General features: G+C 40.1%; 1 protein-coding gene across 1 annotated transcript in view; it reads right to left on the minus strand.

The window, feature by feature from the left end:
* Positions 1–1,191: 1,191 nt before the first annotated feature.
* The window catches only part of LOC131701771 (insulin receptor substrate 2-B-like), a 40,393-nt gene continuing 18,390 nt past the window's right edge, over positions 1,192–23,194 (minus strand). The window contains exon 2 of the mRNA XM_059001643.1: positions 1,192–5,464. Within this exon, the coding sequence (XP_058857626.1) occupies positions 5,460–5,464 (5 nt within the window). The 3' untranslated portion in view covers positions 1,192–5,459. The remainder of the gene's footprint in view (positions 5,465–23,194) is intronic.

Consider the following 23,194-nt stretch of genomic DNA (forward strand, 5'->3'; position numbering starts at 1 on the left):
TAAACATGTAAGAATAAATACATTTATTTTTGTTTTCTACATTAATAAACCTTTTATTTGTTTGCCTTTTATAACCTAGATAAATTTTAGAAGGAACTGTGGCTACCCTTTTTTGTTTCATTGTTTAACTGTAATGCAGAAATATACTTTGGCATACAGATCGACAGAGAGGGTGCCTGTATGTATCTTCGGATTATGATATTCCTAATAACTTGTGCTAAATGTCATTATCGAGTTTCATTACATTATTTCTTTAAAAATGTTTTTGAGGCATACATACTCTACTGGTTAATGCACCACCAAGGTCTGCCACCAGAGGTCACCGTTCAGTAAAGTATCGATATTCAGCAGGAATTACAAGCAGTAGAGAATTGGACTGCTATTAACGGTGTAGTCTGTTGTAAAAAGTATGCAAAAACCTTAGTGCATCGAATGTGGCCTGCAAACAGAGCCATGCTTGCAGTTGCAGTTTCCTTTTTCCAAATCGAGGTAGGTGTGCCCTCCTGTTCTCGCTTAAGTGGCATTTCCTCCTAATCCAATTTTAAATGCTTATAAAAAGGGGGCATCCTTACTAAAATATTTAAAAGCTACTACGGGTATTGCATTTCTCCGTTTCCTGTCAGATAGTACAGTTGGCCCAGCAGTAGATCCCATCTTTTTCCTCAGCTCTAGCTGGTGGTGTAACCTTTCAACTCCTTCATTCCTCATACTAAAAGAAATGCTAGCCAGGGCTTTGAAACCAATTTTCTTACTACTTAACAGGATTATTATTGTAATGAAAATCTTTTGGTTCTTTGCATTTTACTTTAATCCAAGATATCAAATTCAATTGGTATCAATTTCTATTTTGTATGTCACTCCATTAGAATGAAACTGACCTACATCACAAGAAGGGGCTGAGTAACAAGAAGCAGTGTTTATCTAAGGGGAACCAGGGACAATATTGCAAATGATTTAAAAGGAAATAGATTTTAAACATAAAAAATGATTCATGGGAAATATGGGGATTACAATTTACTTGCTAAAAAAAACAAGTCTATGTATTGATATGATAAAAACGTTGTGTTTGTTGTCCTGAAGTGGATTCAGTCATGTTTGGGACAGGCCATTTACATATTTATTTGCAGGGGTTTATTTTTGTCCAAGACTTTAATAAAAGTATAATAATCAAAAACAAAAGAAGCAAGTGGGTACATTAACACATTTTATTGCAAGTAGCTCTATGGAAAGCAAAAAAAGTCTGATTTTTAAATAAACACTATACAGAGCTCCAAAGCCAGTCTCCCAAAAGAAAACAACGATGCCAACAAGGGCACAATTAACATGAAACATTGCAGCAATATGTACAGTGGAAGACGCAGCCAGATACACGGCTCACGTTTCATCTCTTTAAAACCCACCCTTGTGGCAGAAATAGCAAATCTAATGAACAGCTATCATCCGTGTACACTTCCATCTGTACAGTCTAAATAACAATGTCCATTTATCAAATGAAATCTACTGTACAAGAAACATAACATACAGCCTTCCATTCATCATCATCATCATTTGTTATTTATACTATACAGCAGCAAATAAAATAATAAAAAACAACATCCTTTTAGAAACCTGCAAAACTTTTTTTTTTTCTTTTAGTAATATGTTGTGTTTTATTATTGTACTCTTAAATACCCATTCGGCACAATACTGAAACAAAGTAGTTTTGCTCTGTAAACGAGACACAGATTAATAACAAAAATGATTGCATATTCTTTTATGCCGTACCTGTAAGCCTTTGTAGTAGTAGTAGTTTGAGGTTATTTTTTTTTCTTTCATCTAAATCAGTGCTTTATCCCACAAAATGGCAGCTTTTTAAAGTTTAGTTTACAAATCGACACCATAATTTAATGCAAAAAATTAAACATAACAAAAAAGGAAAAAGAAAAACCCTCACCCGATATGTTTAACGCTAATGAAGACTTTTTAAAATAAGATTAGGTGTTATTAAAGTACCTTAACACAACCCAACATACCCACCAAAATACTTTGCAATGACTAGGCAGACACACACAGATCCATCTATTGCAATGTATTGTTTTACTCAAAGGCCAGGCAAGGGCTCAACAAATTATATCAAGCCTCCAGAGCAGCTGCTTCATTTTAAATCAATACCCATTCCCTTTCTTTCTATATCTCCCAGTCATGTACAATAACCATTGTTTGATTTCCATTAGATCACCTTCAGCTACAAAGCTAAAGTGAGAAGTTACACTAGACTTTCACTGCTTCAATAATTCAGTCTGCCTAGTACTAGGCTTTGAAAATGTAAAGGTCAAAGTGTGCATTTTCAGTACCACGAACTGTAAATGATTTAAAGTTGGTCTTCAAACCATTTATTGTGCATCCTATTAACCATACTCTATTGGATTTGGCGTTCAGCTGCTGACAAACTTGTGTACCGCTGGCATGTTCACCCTCTGTCGGCCTTGATCCACATTATTTCATATCCGATTAATTGTCTGGTTGTGGGCATACCCAAGGAAAAGCTTGTTAGTCCCTCTTTAGTCCTATCAGAAAAGAAAGCTAGTTCATAAAACCCCATCACTGATACACTGCATTCGGGACGAGTGTCATAATCCACAAATTACAACACTTTACCCCGTTTTGAAATCACCCATACTGCAAAACACAATACTGTCGCCACCTAAAACAAGCATGGCACAGTTCAGATACGATGCTGTTGTCCCATACAAAACACAACTTGATTTTGCATAGCAGTTATCACAAAATTGTCTACACCCGCTGTGCAAACCTTTTGCTATCCAGCTTGTTTGCCTTGTGTCCTTCGTTGTCGTGTTTGCAGCTCTCCCTGCAAACAGACGCTGTTATCATGAGCAAATGTTTGAAGCATCCATTTCGGCTGGACTGCCCTTCATCGTTCTGTGTGCCACGCAAGCCCCCTGTCTTGCATTAAGTGGTGCCTGGTACTTTAGAGGCAGATGTGTTCCTGTATGTTGTTAACTTCTCTTATCTCTGTGGTCAAACAAAGAGGTCTTGAAAAAGTATAGAAGCCACAGTTCAGTCACCAAGAATGCTTCTGAGTGTTTGTTTTTCTGAAATGCTGGACTGGGAAGATTGTGGTGAAATAGTACTGTAGGTTATTGTTTTCGTTTGTTTTTTTGTGTGGGAGGTAGTACTCATTGTGTAGACTTCTATTTAAAAAAAAAAATCACAGCAAAACACATCTTATTGAAATCCAAGCCAGCATTAGAGGTACCTTAACTTGCATATACCTTTCATAAACTCACAGCTGATTGTGTGCAGCCAGAATTATTCACCCTGCAGCAATTCTCATTGTTTTGTTTTCAAAACAGCACTGATCCCAATCATTTTCCAGCTCAACCTGCCCCCAGTCTGTGTGAGCTGTGCATGTGGAAATGTACTGCATATAAATGACTGTTTGGATGCTATGTGTTTCTCGCTTGTATGTGTTTTTTTTTTTTTTTTTTTAATGATCACAGGCGCATTAACAAGAAATGACAGATTTTGTACAGGAAACCTGTCATTTCTTTTCTTAATAATGTGCTGGCCAGAAATCCCAGCCTCTGCCTTATAACCTCAGTCCAAATAAAAATGTGAATACCCATTCACGCTGTCCTGTGGGAGCGCAGCACACATTGCTCTGAGTCATGCCTGCCTCTAAGGAGCGGGGCTGAGACACCCTTCCACCACACAGCTGTACAGCTGCAGCGGCAATGCTCAGGGAATTCCAACTCGCCCACACTACAACAACAAATAGGATCTTGATGTATGAAAACAAACTTAAGAAATACCCCCCCAGAGCCAGAGTTCTATTGATTGTAAGTGATTACATTTCTAGCTCTGCGTATTATTATTTGTTTCCACTGTGATACTTGATACTTGTACCAATATTCTGAAGAACACACTAAGAGACTTGTGCAGTTGTAATGCTGAAACGTACATGAAGGGTGTGTTTTCTTAACATGGTTACTTCTGAATGTGTAACCTATTTATAACGTTATGAATGACATGAAGCATGCATCTGAAAACAAAAACTATTGCCTTCCTTTATTATAAATAACTCTAAACAAGGATTCACTCATCTTTGTTTTGTAATAAAGGGTAAACCCCGTTCATTATGCTGAATGGTTTGATCTGCATTTTAAAAGATTTATTTTTTTCTCTTAACAGTACTATAGTTGCATTTGGCTATTTCAATCTAAAGTATTTTGGTAAATAAAAGTGGCTAATCCAAACTAACTTTAATATAAGCTTTTGCACTAAAAAGCATGGTATAAAATTGTTGAGACTAATTTGCTGTTGAGAGAACTATCAGCAAAAGTGTATGTGAGGTAATGTTTCAAAGTTTTCCACAATGTTTTCTGGAGGATGCCGATTTTGCATATGCTTTCTAATATATTTCTGCCAGCAGCCTGTATAAGTAGTGGCATTATTTAGGATGCTAGTGAATGGTGCATTCAGCTGGAATTGTACTGAAAACATATTTTCCAGAATCAGTACACACAGTGAAACCCCAGTTTAACTGTTGACTTCTGCTGTTAAAGCTCCATTGATTTTGATAATTAGGTAATTTATATGAGCAAGGCTCCTGTTGGCTACTTTGTAACGCAAGGTATGGAAGTTTCCACAGCAGCAGCTCATTTCTTCACTATACTTTTAATTAGCATTCACATGCTTTGTGTAAATGTAGTGTGGTGCGTTACTTGCCATTATGTCATGGGAGTATGGCCCAACATCTGCCCTTTCCGAGCTGTTTTTGGGTAGCTCCTAGCTCAAGGTGGCACACGCTCAAAGCAGGATAGAGTAACAGATATTTTGGCTGATGGTGAATTTTACAAGGCCAAGTATAGAACCCTCTACCCAGCCCCCTTAGTAGCTGCTGTCCCTTAGTCCAGAGCTTCAGGAATGCAGGGCATGCTGCACCTGAGCCTGATAATTGGTTACAGAAGCTCCCAACGTCATCTCGGCCTCAAGCATCCTTGGACTGTAGTAATAGAGACTGCAGGAGCCATGTGTTAGACAGGGACATGGATTTACGTGCACAGCCCTAGAATAAAAGCTGACGGAACTGTTTTAAACCTTGTCAAATTGACACACACTCAAAGCTAGTGGACTGAATTGATTGTGGGCTACAAAACCCACAACATTTGCATGACTAATTTAAAACCTCTTTCAAATAAGCCAGCACACTTGCTTCAATGAATAGTGTGTTTTTTTTTTGTTTTTTGTTTTTTTTATGTCCAGTTCAGTTTAAATAGTTATAGTTGGTGATGATGCTGATTTTGCTTGCAGGGGTATAAAAGATACCAAAAAAAAAAAAAAAAAGGTTTGTCCTCCCATTGCTGGGGAAGTGAGGCAACTTGTCTTGCATTAAACTGCTGCTGCATTTTGATTCTTGGCTGTTCCAGATGCTGTGAATTTCTTCATCTGGTTGATTTTCAGTCTGTTGAGAGAGAAAAAACAAATGTAAAAGGTAATAAGTCGTTATTTTATTAATTCTAGGAAACGCAGCATATATGGCTGCTTTATACCCATTTTATTGCCTCATTATATAAAACACAGCAGGCTATGAAACACATTGCTGTTTTTTGCAATGTGCTGTTTTGGAAGTTTCTTCCCTGAACACCAGAATCCAGTTTACTTACTAATGGAAACTAACTTACACTTCATTGGTGTCACAATGCAAAGCTGACCTTTCTCTTATCTTCTGGGTGCAGGCTCACCCCGCCTCCCCCGAAGAGTAATTTGCATGCAGACTACCTTTAGCAAGAAACAAGCACTGCCACAGATATGGTGTATGTAGGAGAACTGCAGCTGTGTTAAAGTTCTTGTGAACTAGGTGGGTCCTGCATTGGAAAATATTCAAATCCCTGTTCTGAGAAACTGTGTAGCTAAAACGCAGCTTGAATTTGCTGATAAAATTGTGAATGTGCATTATTTATTTTTTTCTTGCTTGCTTGCTAGCTGATTGGAAGGGTGACAGGAGAAATATATATTGTCCAGAGAAATTTACACCACTGATGTTAATAGTTTCTGAAGTTTCTCAGGAAAACCAGCCATTCCAGGTTTTACTTGGAGATTTGGCACTGTACATGTATATCTAATACATCTCACAGGATTGTGAAAGCTGAAATGACCGTTCACCAAACAGACTGAACTTTTGTAGCTGCTTAATACAGGTGGCCTTTCTCAAACTACAAATAAGTGATACTGTGTGCTGGCCTGTTTAAGCTGACAGTGTTGAAGTATATATATATACTGGGCCCCTTATGGGTGCCATCTAGAACATGACTTATTCTTCAATGCAATGGTTGGCAACTGTAAACCTGGGCAACTTTTTCTTTTCAAGTGACCAGTAATCTTAGGCGACTAAACTTTTTTTTAAACTGCTAAATCTACTATAAGAAACCTCACCTTCAATTGATAGCGTGCATGGCAATAACAAGGACATATTTTAATAGAACAAAGTCATGGTATCGAAGCTACAGTAAGGGGCAGGTCATGCTCCCCTTCTTGTGAATCCTGCCTCTGAATGACCACGCTGGTATGCACCTAGTCACTCCCATTAGAAGCCCTTCTATTTCCCCAGCACCTGCTCCAACATGACTGCAGTGAACTTCAAACCCATAAAGCAGGATGCAGCCTCCACCCCCTCATGTTGTCAGCTCTACATTAGGCAGTGCAGGCACTGCTGTGGGATATAACTGCTCCAGACGTGTGCTACAGTACGTGGGCTGAGCTGAGCAAATGGGCGAGGGATTAGAGTACTGCAGGGTCAATCACAGGCCGAGGGGTCTGGAAATGAAACGATCTCTGGGGAGACCAGACTTTGCACTCTTACAGCAAGCCGTGTATTGCAATTTAGAACATTTAGTCTATGGCATGTTTTATCTACAATAGCAAGCAGTAATCATATAGTTTCCACTGGCAATAATCTGAAATCTTGACCATCTGAAACGGGCCAAACTTTAGGTAGTCTGGGATTAGTGCTAATCAGGGTCTGTGAAAACAGCCGTTCATGTGACAAGTGAACAAAGGCATTCTAGAACAGTAAACATGTCACAGGACAAGGGTAGTATTTATTTTGGATATGTTTTAAAACAGGATTTTACATGGGAATGCAATTGAAATTCCAGTCAAAACCGCATATCTGTGTAGAAAAGGCTTAAACAGATCCAGTCATTTTTAATGCCTTGTTTACAATAGAATTCAATTGAAGGCTAGCTCTACAGTCGTTGAGTAAACCAGCTACATGCTGTGTGGAGGAATTTTCCCAAAGAAATTCCCCAGAAGTTCCCTGTGCAAGTTTACACAACAGTAAGCACTCCTAATTTCTGTTTTTAGTTTTAGATGACTGAGTTGTTCCAGTGTTGGGTATGACAGATATGGTTACCCCTCCCAGTCCTAAACAATAAAGAATCTGAGCAAGCCATTCTTATGGGGAGTGTCCTCCAAATTGAGGCTATTGCTTTCCATGTCCTCAGGCAGCATTCAGCACAGATCACTGATTTCTTACAACTGAAATCATATAGGCAAGACGAATGACAGTATAATGCTAGCTGGATGCACTGTAAACAGGACCTTTCTCTTTCTGTTGTCAAGCTGTTATATTGAGGTGTGCTGTATGGAACAAAATACTGCTAGAATAAACTTTTAAAAACACTGACTGCAAGCAAAGTGGGTTTACAATACAGTTACAGTGCCTCTAAGGGACCGACTAAAAAGGAACAAACGTAGCGCAGCAATTTCTGTATAAACTGTATTCTTTAGAAAAAACATTCCATTCTGTTAATTAAGGCTGTAAATCTAAAGTTAGGTAGACATTACATTTTTTGTGAACATTCTCTTCAACTGAAGAATACCACTTCAGTGGCGTACTATTGTATGGTCAAATAACAAGTTTGATGCCAGATCTTCATAAAACGCACAGCATTTCATTTGTTCATTAAACAATTTACAATTCTAAACTTTGTTTAAACTTACAGTATTAATATAACCTATAGCTGTAAATGTTAGAACAACAATTAACGAATACTATGGTATACAATGTATTTTACAGTAGCATTCTCTCCGCTTTATATTCACTGTAACATAACATAAATACTCATTTATGAAATGAGCTGTCACCATATGGTCACACTATTGATTAAAGGGTTAAGTTGGGTAACACCTCAAATCTCTGTACTGCAGGGTGCCTAAACCAGGGGCTCAGTACACATAATAAATACCTTGGAGGGGGAGAGTGAAGGATGCGGAGGGGCTGGGGTCGGCTACCTTCCGCTACCCCAAATCAAAATGAAACTCCGATTTATCCACCAAAAACTGCTCTAAAAGCAGGATGCGACTAGCTACACGCCACATGCTCAGGTTTGGCTTCAGGAGCTTAGCTCATCCCAATCAACGCAACCTGCATTTCCAAATCGAAAGCAACAGGGTACGGGGTGTTGGGTGGGGCATGCTCTGGACCAACAGGTACAGTAGATTGCGCACATCTGTATCACTTTCATGTACTTCTTATTTCAGTTTTTGTTGGAATCGACTCGAGCCATGCTAAGTGCAGCGTGTGTGTGTTCCTGTAATCTCAATGACAGTGGGTGGCAGGCGCGTCTCTGCCCCTCCTTGCACTGTTTTAATAATCCTTTCCGTTCACTCTGAATGGATTACAGTTGACTTACTCCTCACCCGTTTACTGTGCTGTTCCCTACGATAACCTCCTTTTAATGCCAGTCTACTCCATCACAGGGCATTAGCAAAGTTACAAAATTAAACTAAACACTGGGGGTTAGTTTCACATTATTAGACCATATGGTATGGAGCACTAGCAGTCCATTTTTAAAAGACTTACTGGTGGGACACCTTACGGTACGTTATCAGTCTGATTAGTTAATCATAGGGGATGCAGCACAGGTTTGATCGTTCAGGTAACAAATCTCAATTTGGTACGGGTGCAAGCCACTTTGATTTCAAGGCCCTGTCACGTCTCTGCCCTGAGATACCAGCCCTTATTTTGCCCTGTATGATACAAAAACAAGTTTAGTTACAAAAGACAAAGCAATTCTGTTTTAATGGTTGTCGCATTTGGTTTATAACCTAGGTCCCAGCCATGAATAGATTCCCTTTCTGTGTGATAGCGTTCCCTCACAACTCTGCAAGCAAATGCACTTCCTCTGTATTGCACACCCCCTCGGTTACAGCAGTCCTGGGTGCCTCTCGAGTGGAGCACCGTGCAGATCTGCTCCCCACCCTGGATGTGTTTTGTGATGTGGACCGATGGCCTCAGAGGGTTGAGGTGAGATCTTTTAATGTTGTTTTTCTTGAGTAAAATTCGTTTGTCTAGTGTGTTTGAAGCATCACATTCAACCAAGCACCCACGTGTCACGCTCGCATTGGAAATGCTGTTTTTCCATCACATGTTTTAAATTGTAAAGTCTAAAGAGGACAGCATCATGTACCGTGCAGTGCGGAAGCGTTGGTTTTAGAATCTCAGAACTCTCAAAGTTCTGCCAGCACAGCATGACACAGATAGCAGATTGCTGTAATCACAAGGAGAAAGCAAAAGGACACCACAGCGCAGCTCACAAACTTATTTTAGCACCGTGGCAGAGTGATGTCCTGTACCAGTGAACTTGGAACACACAGGCCGTGCTTGAAAAGGGTTTACACGGTCTCAAAACACATCATGAATCTTTCAAGGGGTTGCTTATCAAATTATTACACAATGCAGTTTAAAAGGGATACAGGCACCCACACGACTTCTGACCTTTTGAATGGAGTGAGTGATGAAGCAGCTAGTTCATTCAACTGAAACACGGTTTCAAAAACGGTTAATATGGTTGATCTAGATTTATTATAGCTTCAATGGATGCTCAGGAAATACATCATAAACTAGGCATTAATTCAACAACAAACCCAGGGTGCGTCTTGAACTTTCAGATGATACCAGGTTAAGACTTGTCTCTCCCTTGAATAAAACCATGTTCTCCATTTGATTTTGATTTCTTAAAAACGGGGCGTCTTCTTTAATACAGTAACTGCAGGTATACTTCAAACTGTAACTCAGTCACGTGGAAGGCATTATGGGTAACTGAAAATACTAAACAAAACTTTAAAGATACTTGTTATAATGCAAAAAGACAAAATGTCAAAGCTTGCGCTCTGTTAATCTTTTTTTAGTATGTACTTTTGATTTCATTACACTTGGCCAAGAGTTTCAAAATTTCAAAAAAAAAAAACCAAACATACAACATTATCCAAGTTTGGAAAACAGTGGTGGTGTTTTTCTTGAGACATCCTGTAACATTATTGTTTTAAAAGAAGATAAAGACTCTGTGTCCAGTGTTATTCACACAGAACAATCTCAGTGTTGGGATGGAAGAGCACAGCTAAGAAATGCCTTGTTGTGCCTCTGGCCTTGCAAAGCTATTCTGCAATGTGTCTGAATCGCAGCCAAGAAATGCTCTCTCCCCTTTTCTGGGATGAAACTGCACAAGCAGTGTTCTTAACTCCCAGGCTGTGTTTACTAACAGGGGAACACTGCAGCATTCTTTAAATCCCAGCACAGGACTGGCACACACAATCTCCTTGTAGGTCAGTAATGCCACAGAAGGAATTGTGTGCTCTAGTTGATATTTAAAACAGGAATTGGATTATGGGGAGCATGGACTTGTGGAACTATCTGTTTCAATAGTTCTATGGAAAGAATTACAATGGTTTTGTAATCAATTGGAAAAGCCAACATCAGAAGCCCTCCATCACTTTTTGTATTATATTTCTGTACAAGACTGTGTATAGCTTTTAATTACATATGGAAAATATAAGTGCTGCGACAAATACACCACCATTGCATCAACGTGCCTCAGCCATTGAAAAATGATGACTATGCTCAGTTCTGAATCATACTTGCTTTGGGGAGTTACGGAAAGCTGATTTTAATGACATCACCTGCTAATGTTTGTGTCTTTCCCGATCAAAGACAGATATTGTAGTGTGCATGCACAAGCATGCGATGAGCCTCAGGTACTGTACAATATGTTACAGCAGTCAGCAAACTGTGCCAAACGTCCTCTACAAAACAAGGAAAAGCATTTCCTTGACTGACGGCTTCTTTGGAAATGTTTCCATGTGAAAAATATTCAGATAAAGGAGTACAGTCAGCAAATATCTTGAACTGAATAATAAGCATTTCAAGTATGGGTTTTACTATGGTTTATGAAGAATGTAAAATAACAGTATGGATTTATATTGCTACAGTAATGCATCTACAATAGTCCCTTATTAAGTTCAGCACAGGTACAGAACACATAGCTTGCTGTGCCTGATTGCCATCTAACAGCTGGCTTTATATTGCCAATGATCCCAGCTCGTGATCTCCCACCTCCTCCCTCATGTCTTTGAACTCTGGTTCCATGCGAAGGTATCCCTGCATGTGTCACAGGTTCACATGGTGGTTGTGGTGCAGTGCAATCCTGCGGGTTGGATCCTGCACTGCCTCAACCCGCAGGCTTCTTACGGAAGAGAAGACTCACTCTGCCATGCACAGCTAATCAGAGGATGCCTCATGAAATCTTCTAATTCACTTACTTGCTGTAAAACGGAAGCATCCTCGCTCCTCACCTTTCACTGGCCTCACTGTAAGCTCCCCCAGCTATTAAACAGCCCAAGTGTAAAGCTCTTCAACTGCCAACTGCTGTCATCTTTGTTTAAAAGGAGGAAATGTTGATAAAGATGTACAACTAGCGTTTTTAATATTGTAACACACGTACACACGCGGACAGCCCAAGCACAAGCCATAGTGTAGGGTTGCAAAACAGCTGCTCTGCCGTGTTAACCCACCCCACTAGAAAAGCATTTCTATTCCCAGTAGGGGTGTTGGGGAAGTCTCATTCACTTCTCATTAAAAGTCCAGAAATGCAACAACCACGTTTTTCCAGTGTATCAAACTCGATACAGCATGTGCACAGCAGATGTTCCAAAGCGAGTTTCCACGAATGTGGGCCAGACCATGAGACAACATAAAAAAGAACCCCAGAATTCACCAGTTCCGATTGGATTCGCAGTTTTGAAATTGCTCCCCCCCCAGGTGGTTAGGTCTTCCCCTTTCTTTTTGAGTAACCCACTTAGAACTTTCACATTTCCTTTGGGTAAGGACAGACCTTTTTTGGAGCACAATTTTCAGCTTGCAATAATGTGAGGTCATTAAAGCCTAGTCTATTACAGAACTATGCCTTAAGACAGTTCTAGGCCTGTCTTGTTTTTTACACTTCTTGTGTAAACATGCCTCCAGCCAAGTTCTTCAACTGACATACAATACAGTAACTCCTGACACTCACAACAAAATCAAATACACACAATTCAAAATGCAACAACTAGCAGCATGGAAAAAGTAATCCACAGGACCAGTTTACAGTTAAATCACAGCAGGCTGAAAACACCTCTGCAAGCTTATAGAATGCTTTTAATTAATATAGTAATACTGTACATCACAGTGAAAAAGCTAAACCCCTGAAGGCAATGCTAAACCCCTGAAGGCAATGCTAAACCAATGAGGCAGTGCTGGCACAATTTGTTTTAAATCAATTACATACTGTACTGTACAAGCATGAGTGTGTTCCAAATGAAGAGATTCACTAGACACCAAAAAGGTGGAAGGTGTATGGCACTACCAAGACCCTGCCTAGATCAGGCCATCCCTCCAAACTGGATGACCGAGCAAGAAGACTGATCCGAGAGGCTACCAAGATGTCAATGGCAACTTTGCAAGAGGTACAGACTTTTATGGCCAAGAATGGTCAAAGTGTGCATGTGACAACAATATCCCAAGCACTCCACAAATCTGGCCTGTATTATACTCAAGAAAGACCACCTTGAATCCCGTTTGAAGTATGAAAAAAAAAAAGAAACTCAGGAGATTCTGTAGCCATGTGGCAAAAAGTTTTGTTGACGAAACTAAAATTGAACTTTTTGGCCCAAATTCAAAGCGTTATGTTTGGCACAAACCCAACACAGCGCATCACCCAAAGAACACCATCCCTACAGTGAAGCATGGTGATGGCAGCATCATGTTATTGGGATGTTTCTCATTGGCAGGGACTGGGGCACTTGCCAGGATAGAAGGGAAAATGAATGGAGCAAAGTACAGAAAAGTCCTTGATGAAAACCTGCTGCCCTCTGCAAGAAAGCTGAAACTGGGACAGAAGTTCACCTTTCAGCATGACAACGACCCAAAGCACTCAGCCAAATCTACACTGGAGTGGCTAAGGAACAAAAAGGTAAATGTCCTTGAGTGGCCCAGTCAGAGCCCTGACCTAAATCCAATCAAAAATTTGTGGCATTACTTGGTCCATCAATGCTCCCCAAGGAACTTGACAGAGCTTGAACAGTTTTGTAAAGAACGGTCAAATATTGCCAAATCTAGGTGTGCAAAGTTGGTAGAGACCTATCCCAACAGACTCACAGCTGTAATTGCTGCCAAAGGTGCTTCCACCAAGTATTAACTTGGGGTGGAGACTTATCCAATTATGATCTTTCAGTTTTGTATTTTTAATATATAATCTTTCTCAATAAAAACTTTTTTCCCCTTAACAGTGTAGAGTATGGTGTGTAGATAAGTAGAAAAAATCATTTAAATGCATGAAACTCTGAGGCACTGACACAACAAAATGTGAAAAAAGTTCAAGGGGGTGTAGACTTTCTATAGGCACTATGTGTTTGTGACAGTGGAACTTCATACATTAAAAATGTTACTTTCCCGACCATATCATTTGGTTTTACAGTACTTGTATTAAATAACACAACAGAAGTTCAGTGTAGTTACACGTGTATTTTGAAATGTATCTGCAATTCTCAATAGAAACTGTCCTCCTGTTAGCATTGGACATACAGCTCTGCACTTGTGCTACAGTTAAAGTAGTTTGTTTAGTTTAGCAAACCTCACTGAGCATCCCCCAATGACCCTGTATACTGTACAGTAGGTCTTGCAATGTGATCTGTGTTTACACCATGCTGCTTGCTTTGTCTAAACCAGAAGGTCCCTCACCTGCTCTTCATTAGAGAAACTCCCTTCCTAATTGGCAAAGAACTTGTAATCCTGTAATTGTTACAGTAGCCTGATGCAAACTCTTATTGCTGGCAAAAGCTCTTGTTTATACCTAATGCCATTACCTCTTGTGCAGGCTTACTGGAAATACCCTAGCAGGTGTAACTGACAGTCAGTGGAAATTAACTGCCATTTCATCCCACCATAGAATACAAAGGCTGTGCTAGATCAATGGAAATCAATGAAGATTTCCTCTCAAATGCTTCCATATTCCAGGTATCTGCTCCGAATAACCAGCATTGGAATACAAACCGTACCTTCCCGGTTTACAAGAATAAAGAGGGGGTAATTAGTTTAAAAAGGGGAACTAACAGTTTAATAGCATTATTATAAAAAAGTCAGGCCATGCCCTGGGTAAAACTTTAGAGACGCAGAATCTTTTATATCAGATACATCCTGTCAACAAGATTAAGTAACTTGGGTCATGCTGTTTTTATTAGGTGCGAATACTGTACATAATACAGATTCCGTGCAGGACTGCAGCAGGAAAACATCTGCAGAAACAGGATTTTGTACAGTGCCAATGCTTAATCTGATTAAACGCAACAAACAACATCAACACGGAAGCAATGCACAGTTTTGCAGCACTGCTGATATGAAGTGTTGGCAGTCGTGAAAAAACAAATTGGAATTTAAAAAAATTGTAGCTCTGTTCATTGCCAACCTATCAATAACTAAACACTTATTTGAGGGATTAAAAAGAGGAAACCTGGATGATCGTGCTGCTGCAAATTTTATTTTAAAAATGCCTAAAATCTTTATACTCATACTGACAGTGCCTGTGTTGTCTGTGTAAGGTAATGGCTGCAGATACCCGGATACATGATTGTGGGGTACGGAGGTATTGCACCTTTAAGTACTATATTGACAATCTGCAGTATTTGTTTAATGGTAATATGGAAGCTTTTCACTCTGTGTGCTGTAGTAAACAGCACAAGGCTAAGACGGCTTATTGACGCAGGTATTGTCACAGTAGAACTGTTACATCACATGGAATTTGTGGGGTAATCTGGGGCAAAAAAAATGCTGTTACATAAACAAATCCTAGCAGCATTATCTCCAAGACTGACCACCGTAATTGCCCACTGAGTTTGCAGAACACAACACCCCTCTTACAGTAAGTCAAGGCTGTACTTTCCCAAAGGCAAATCGACTGGAGAACACCAATTTATTAATATGGACAGAGTGTGCACTTAGGGTCAACTGTACATGTGTATAAAATCATTAGAAAAAGTACTTTATAACAACTGAGTTTAGTCTGCTAGAACTTCACTACTGTGTTGGAAATGGTTTGTGCCAGTAGTAGTTGTTCTCTCCATGCAAGAAGTAGTACTGGAAAGTTTGTAGTAGTTTTTTTTTTTTTTTTTTTTGGCTGTGTGGGACTTTAATTACAAAAACATGAAAACAGCAGCCAACTAAGAAGTTTACTTACGGCACAGTTAAAGTAACTACTAAATAAATGCATCAGCCACCAAAAATGAAATGCAACTCTACAGTTGTAAATCTAATACAGTACTGCTGTACTGTGTCTGCAGCGATCTACCTGTGAACTATTGTACAGTGTCCATTTCCCAAGCTATTTTTCATTTACCTGGTTAACGATTAAGTTTCTAATTGTTAGAATCAAAACGCACATGCTACTGATGGGAGCCGTGAGATCTACGGCTGTATCTTCCCTAGCACCTGTACAAACAGATTGTCCATTTACAATTGTAATCTGTCCATTCCCCTGAGCTGCTCCATACTTGGACAGCTAATCCACAATAATCACGCTGATCAACAAGCTGTTTTGTAGTGTCACCGCTACAGACAGGTAATGGAAATGTGAAATCCACCCCAGTTATTAAAAACCTACTGGTATTTGTAATGTACTGTGATTATTTAATAGGAGGACAGTATGACGGCAGCAGTTTAATAAGGCGCTAGACCAGGACAGCTAATTTTAATCAATAAGCCATTGAACAAATTACAGTACACACTTAACAGAAATGTTCCTCTTAAGGATGTCCACATCACAGGAACAAGTAAACATGCACAACTGCCAACTTAAAAGGAAACAAAACCTGATTGTATAAAAGCAAGCCTGTCAATGACTCTTAGATCTATCTGTAACATGAAAATGTAGGGCAATGGAGCCCGTCCTCTCTGTGCTGGCGTGCCTGACATACCTTAAACACAGATCCCTACTACAAGATGGTGAAAGTGGGGAACCACACAGGAGTACAGACAGACACACAAATAAGAAAAAGAGAAACCCAGAAATAAGTAACTAGCTAAAAGCTAGATGTTTTGTTTTTAAACCAAGAACCAAAAACAGAAACTCGAACGCCTACACAACCCAAGCAAATACAAGAGAAATTTGGACAATGACCAGGAAATGACATCTGGTTTTATGGAGGAGGGACATTGACTTTGGTGCCAAAAAGGATGGGTAAGAGATCGGTTTGTTCTCCTGACCCAAACGAAATAGTGTAAAGTTAAATCATAAGAGGTAAGAAAGTAAGTTTTACAGGATGGAAAGATGCATTCGTATGGCCACAGATTCTGATACTCTAAAAAACTTTTGCTAAAGAATATCCTTTTCATCATAACTGGCTAGGCAGTTCTCCAGATGTGTAAAAGTTATGACACCCAATAACAATTGCACATACGGGACCATTCTCTATTCTCTAACTGTGACCTAGAGACAGACAGGCAGTATGGACAGTACCACAAGATTCTGATTAGTAACCTGTGCTAGAGAATGCCATTAGGATGTTTCATTCAATTTGGAGAAGTAAATATGGTGGGGATGCCGAATGTTAAATTCATTTTGTAACTTCTAGGTCTGAACTGTGAATAAAGAGCAAAAGGGCAGCACAAAACTAAACTTGGTTCACAGTATAGAATTCAATTAAAACAATGTTTAATTCTCAACCATAACTATAAAAGTATTTTACAAAGTTTATTTTAGTTAATGTTGTTTTTAAATCATTTTTAAAAGGGAGTCTGACATACCATTCCCAACACAGTTAACGGGCACCAAGCATGCAACAAATAGCAGAAGTAAGCCATACAAAGCCATCCTGTATTTACAGTACCAGCTCGAGCGGTTTGTTTGGGTCAGTGGCTATGAATACCTAGACAAAGTTGTTTACAGCATCCCATTAAAACTGTACTCCAGGCACCCACAGACAGTTAATGCAGAGGTCACTTACAGGCCAGAATTACAGTAAATTAGAACCAGCATGGTTGCATCAAACCCTCATCACACCGGACACGTGGGAAGCGACGCAGTAGAAAGAAAAAATACTGTAATACCAATGTGACAAGCACACCGGCTGAGGCACAATGCGAGCACGTTTGGAAACTGTTTTGTTGTTTTTCTGCTCACTCACTCCAGACGCTGTGGAGCTGATCAGTGTGTCTCATGTGGAAATGGCAATGGTGGTGGAGGAGGAGGAGGAGGAATTAACTACTGTTGCATTGCGAGTTCCAAACGCAACGGTGCTGAAAGACAGTTTAAAGTCACAAAAATTCTCTGCCCCTTTGATAGATTTACCCCAGCTCATCTGCCATTAGTAATGCATATTTTGCCAGGATTCCAGAAGTTATTTTGAATTATTTAAACCCATGATGATGGCTTTAGGTGAGCCACATTTCTTCTTTATTCTAGAAAAGCTCCTCTCTGCACCTTGGATAGCTATATTTCGTATTTGATCCCTGGGGAAAAGTCTGGGGGTCACTACATATGGCAACCTTTATCTACTGTAGCTCTGCTGAAGGAATAGGAGGTAAATATCACTTACTGGTAAAGTACATTCTTCTCATGCGTTATTTCTGCAAATACCTGTTTTCAGTTGTTGACAGTAGGAGCAGTAACAGCATGCTTACATGTACCGTAAATGCCGCTTATTAACAACCTCTCTGTTCCCAGCAAAAAGTTGTCATTAACCGAAAATTGCCAATAAGCGAAGCGCCAGTTAAGTGTATTTATATGGAACAACGATATAGGCCTACTGTCGTCGTACAAATATGGCACTGAAATGTTTTAAATGTTGGTGTTAAATTAACATGAGAAACACAAAATACTCAAACATAGAACTGTTTACTTCATGAGTGTGTAAAACAAAAAAGGGAGTTGGCTTAAACAGTACTACACAACGATGTACTACAATTGTCCTTACAATGAATAAAGCAAACAAAAAATGTATTGTACTTAAAATCAATTCTGAAGAACACAATTTTAAAATAAGAAATTTTAAAAAGTAGACAACGTTGGACAAAGTGCCACCTCCCGCTGTAAATCCATCTAAATTTTACGTGCAGCTTCGTAGCCAGTTTCGAAGCCACGATTCTGCCTCAGTCCGCCAGAAATACTCAGTTGCGAAGTCAGTGTGTTACAAAAGCTGCATGAAGTATGCGCATAAATCATGCAAGTGAGCTCTGTAGCACTGGCAACTAGTCATAAAGCTGTCAATAAGCGGTGTGCAGTTGCCAATATCAGAATTCCATTAACATTAAAGTAGATGGGATGGGATTGGTTCCTGGGAAACGTTGTTAATATCCGAAAGTCGTCTTTTATCAAGGTTGCTAATAACCGGCATCTACTGTATTTGGAAAATTCAAAATTGGACTTCTTAATAGCAAAATAATGATTCTCTATTGCAAAGCCATTGAAAGGCTACTGGCTGGAAATCAAAAACTGCATTTAAATAGAAACCATTTACCATGCATAGTGTAAATGTAAATAGCGCTATTCTCTGCCCTCCTCAGTCCAATAAAAAGTAAAACTGCATCCATCATTTGATCAGAAGCCTCACACACACACAAAGCATAACATATCCTTGCCTCTGAAGAACTGCAGGGCTTTTAAATCAATTCCCCCAAACTGAATTAGCTTCAGGACACACTTTCTGCTCTTATTTTATTTATTTTTAATTCATCTTTTCCTTTTGTATGAATTGTCAACTTTTCATAAGGCATGGCATTACACATGTTGGTCCACAGGTGTTCGTATTAAGAGTCTCCCAATGCTCTCTGTGCTGGACAGTGTTCTTTTAGCAAAAATAAATAAATCAATGGTTGTACACCAAAATTTAGTTCAGTTTTTCTCTAATACAGTTGACACAAACAGGGATGATGACGTTGTCAGATGCGGATAATTACAGTAGGCCTTGTGCACAATCTTAGTCAAGTAACTGCAGTTTTAATAAATTGAGCAGCCTTGCTTCTTGTTTGGCAGTCCTGTATCAGCCATTTTGCAATTCTTGATCTGCTTTGAAACCCTGGTCCTCACGTACCAAACCGGCCCAGGATTAGACCAGTTCCATCTAGCGAGGGACACAGAGCAGTCACTGAAGTTGCTGTTTAAAATCTGAGGCTCTCTGTAAGTGCGGTCTTGTGTACACTGGAAACCAGTTCAAAACACTGGCTGAAACAAAAACTTACCGTGTACTACTGTAGGTAGGGTCAGGGTTAATAACTAGGCTGACAGTAATCCTGTTTCTATATTCCTCCATTCCGATATGCAACAGCAGTTAAAGCAGCGAGTTATCAATTCCTGGAATCACTCTGAATAACCCCAGCCTACTAGCATTGTTCTGGGAAACAACAACAAACACCATATCACTGACAAAACAACCTAATGAATTCTATGTGCGACTGTAACCTCTGCCTGAAAACGCACAGAGCTTCCGAATACCCCCAAGCTTTCAAACAGAGACGTTTCTGAGGTAACAATGGATACATTATACTGCGGAACAGAGCAGTTCAGGGAAACAGACGGGTTCTGAAACGGATCATTTACATTGCTTTTGTTTAAATACAAGTCAGGACACTTGACATCAGACTCATCTATTTCCTAAGAAGGATGTTTATTCCTAAAGCAGATGTTGACTGTGTCATATACTGTAACACCAACTGAAATAGGCCCTAGCCTCGGGACAAAAGCACTTTGAGATGATGAATGGTGCTATATAAATACAATGGATTGTTTATTTATTACAAGCACATTGCTCCCTTTTTAAATCCTCTTACACAGTAACACTGTCCCACAAGCATATCCAATACATGCCATACAGTAATCCACTCATTACAACAGACCCTGTTGACTGTCCAGTTTTTATTCCCAACAAGAGGTTTTAGGTGGAGGTATTGCACACCCAAGCTCTATAATTTTGCAAACACCTACAGCATAGAGCTGATAGATGCAACAACCTGAAAACTGAATGGGGGAACCTACTGTACAGTAGGCCAAGTGACAAATTCCTACTAAACAAAGATTGTGTTTGTGGCAGAGGGTCTGCTTAGTTTACTTTTGAGTTTATCAAAGAGGGCTCTATTCACAATGCTTTCAACAAAGTTGCAGACAATTACAACTTTATTTAACCCATAAACCCAGGCCCAGGAGAATGACTTGTTCCACTTGACCAGGGTTTTAACGTGGCAGAGAAAGGACTGGACCGTCAAGGGCGATTTGCACTCAGCGCCTGACTGTTTCTCTCTGTGAAGCTCCCCTGCACTCAACCCATTTCAGACCTCACACTGCTAAACAACCTGGAGGCAGTCATGCCAGTGTTGGCTGACGCTCTCCAAATAGAACAGCTATTCTCAGCGGACCCGTCCCTGTATCGCACTGACAAGCCCCCATGCCCAACAGTGCCACCGTCACCCTGCCATGCTGGCAGCTCTGTGCCTCGGTGACATTCGGCTGCTTGAACAGCACAGCGGGAGCTGCTTGTTCCACCGGCACGACGGGAATCTCGTGTTCCAAGCACCACACTGCGATGCTCTGTGTGAGCCAGTGCTTTCAGGCAGCTTCACTGCGATTCAGTACAGCTGCGCTGCTGACAAAGTCCTGTCCACACACGACAACCCCCTGCTCTAATGTCACAGAGTGATTCATTGGTTTACCATCACGGCATTATTGTTTTGACAGTATCTATCTCATTCTGTCATTCCCCCGCTGACGCACCATGCTGATGCACATTCCTACATACATTCACTACATACAGGGATTTTATGGATTACTAACTAAATATTAAGTTATTTTCTAATAGAAGTGATACTGTATATTACTCATTGCTACTATATGACGCTACTTTTGCCAATAATCCTCCTCATAACAACACACAGATAATAGGAACATCATGAAACTTTTTGCACTTGAGTTTTACTGGCCAGTAGCTTAGTTTTAAATTAATGCTAACCAGCATTAATTGGATTTCCAACTGAGGTAACCAAAAGTAATCTCCATTACAGATTACTTGTCAAGTAATCCGATTACAAGTAACTCGTTACTTTACCAACGCTGCAAAGATACATCAAGCGCACAGCATTGCTCCTTTCTAGGGCATTCAGAACTTTATGTGGAAGACTATTTAAGCGACTGCCCATACATGGATCACGGAAGTGAAAGAAGTTCTGAAAAGTGTAAATCGGTTCCCCCCCCTTCATATTCCTGATCCGTGTTGCCCTGCAGTTTTCTGCATTGCAGAACTTTTGGAAGATGCAGAGTCCCATAAGAAGGTTCAAAAGCTAATACCTTATAATAAATCCATACTGAAAATACTGCAGAACTGTCAAATGTTCACAACACATTTTGGGGAAAAAAAGTGATCTCTGTCCTTCTCGTTTATAACCTCTCCCACTAGCAATTTGGCTCGCAGACTAAACATGTACACAAGTCAACAAAGCTAAACTCTTCTTAAATCACCAAACCTAGCCCTGAGGCTACTGTTTCATCCTGTATCAACTGCAGATGCTTTTCAGCACCTGAGACACAAAACTTGCAGCATTTTCACTTTAAAAGGAAAAAAAAATTGCAGCATTGTTTTGGCTCAGTGTGAATCCTACTGGATGAAAGGTCTAAAGGCAGATCTACGCTATTGTTCTAGCACACACAAAGAGGCTCATTCCAACCCAGTGTTGTAATGCTAATAGCACCAGGTCAGACTGACAATGGCATGTAGCCCCGGAACAAATCAAAAGGGATGGAAGGGATGGGCACTCCCTGAAAATTCATTAACCATTCCACTCCGGATAAACAAATCGTATTCTGTGCACGGTTGGTTTAGGACCTACAGTACAGTATATGTGAAATACTGCAATACAGGTTACAGTAAAGCAGTATGAGCCACTTCAGGTTATATAAAAAGAGGTAAAGTACAAGTAGACCTAATACATCTCATAGTAAAACCTGGAGTGGTTCAAACTGCTAAGCAATGGGCTCTCAGCAGCATGTAGCCTACTGCAACATTTAAAAATACAAAGTCTGTATATCAGTTTATGAATTACTGTATAAGCCATTGAAAAAGCAGTTTCAGCACAGAATCTACAGCTATATGGAGATAATGAAAATGTGTGAGGAATAGTTTAAAAAAAAAAAAAAGTCAAAATTAGATATTGATGGGCTCCCGAGTGGCGCATCCAGTAAAAGCAGTCGCTAGAGTGCAGGATGCGCTCTATAGCCTGGACGTCGCGAGTTCAAGTCCAGGCTATTCCACAGCCTACCATGGACGGGAGCTTCCAGGGGGCGGCGCTCAATTGGCCGAGCGTCGCCCGGGGGCGAGGGAGGGTTAGGTCGGCCAGGGTGTCCTCGGCTCACCGCGCACCTGCGACCCCTGTAGTCTGGCCGGGCGCCTGCGGGCTTGCCTGTAAGCTGCCCAGAGCTGCGTTGTCCTCCGACGCTGTAGCTCTGAGGCGGCTGCACGGTGAGTCTGCAGTGTGTAAAGAAGCAGGCGGCTGACGGCACACGCTTCGGAGGACAGTGTGTGTTAATCTTCGCCCCTCCCGAGTCAGGGGAGGGGTGGTAGCGGTGAGCTGAGCCTAAAAAATAATTGGGCATTTCAAATTGGGGAGAAAATAATAAAAACTAAATTGGCAACGACTAAATTATTAAAAAAAATAAATTAATTAATTTAAAAAAATAAAATTAGATATTGATTTGTATAATGCATATTACTTAAACAAAAGTTGCTGTATTAAAATCCACTAAAAAATCATTACACGTAGCAACTCCATATTGGAGCAGGGTATATTATGCCAAAGCACTGGGTGGGGGTACCTACAGCGGTTGTAGTGCTTCAATAAAATATG

This window comes from Acipenser ruthenus, chromosome 26 (genome assembly GCF_902713425.1).
Source record: "Acipenser ruthenus chromosome 26, fAciRut3.2 maternal haplotype, whole genome shotgun sequence".
Lineage (NCBI taxonomy): Eukaryota > Metazoa > Chordata > Actinopteri > Acipenseriformes > Acipenseridae > Acipenser > Acipenser ruthenus.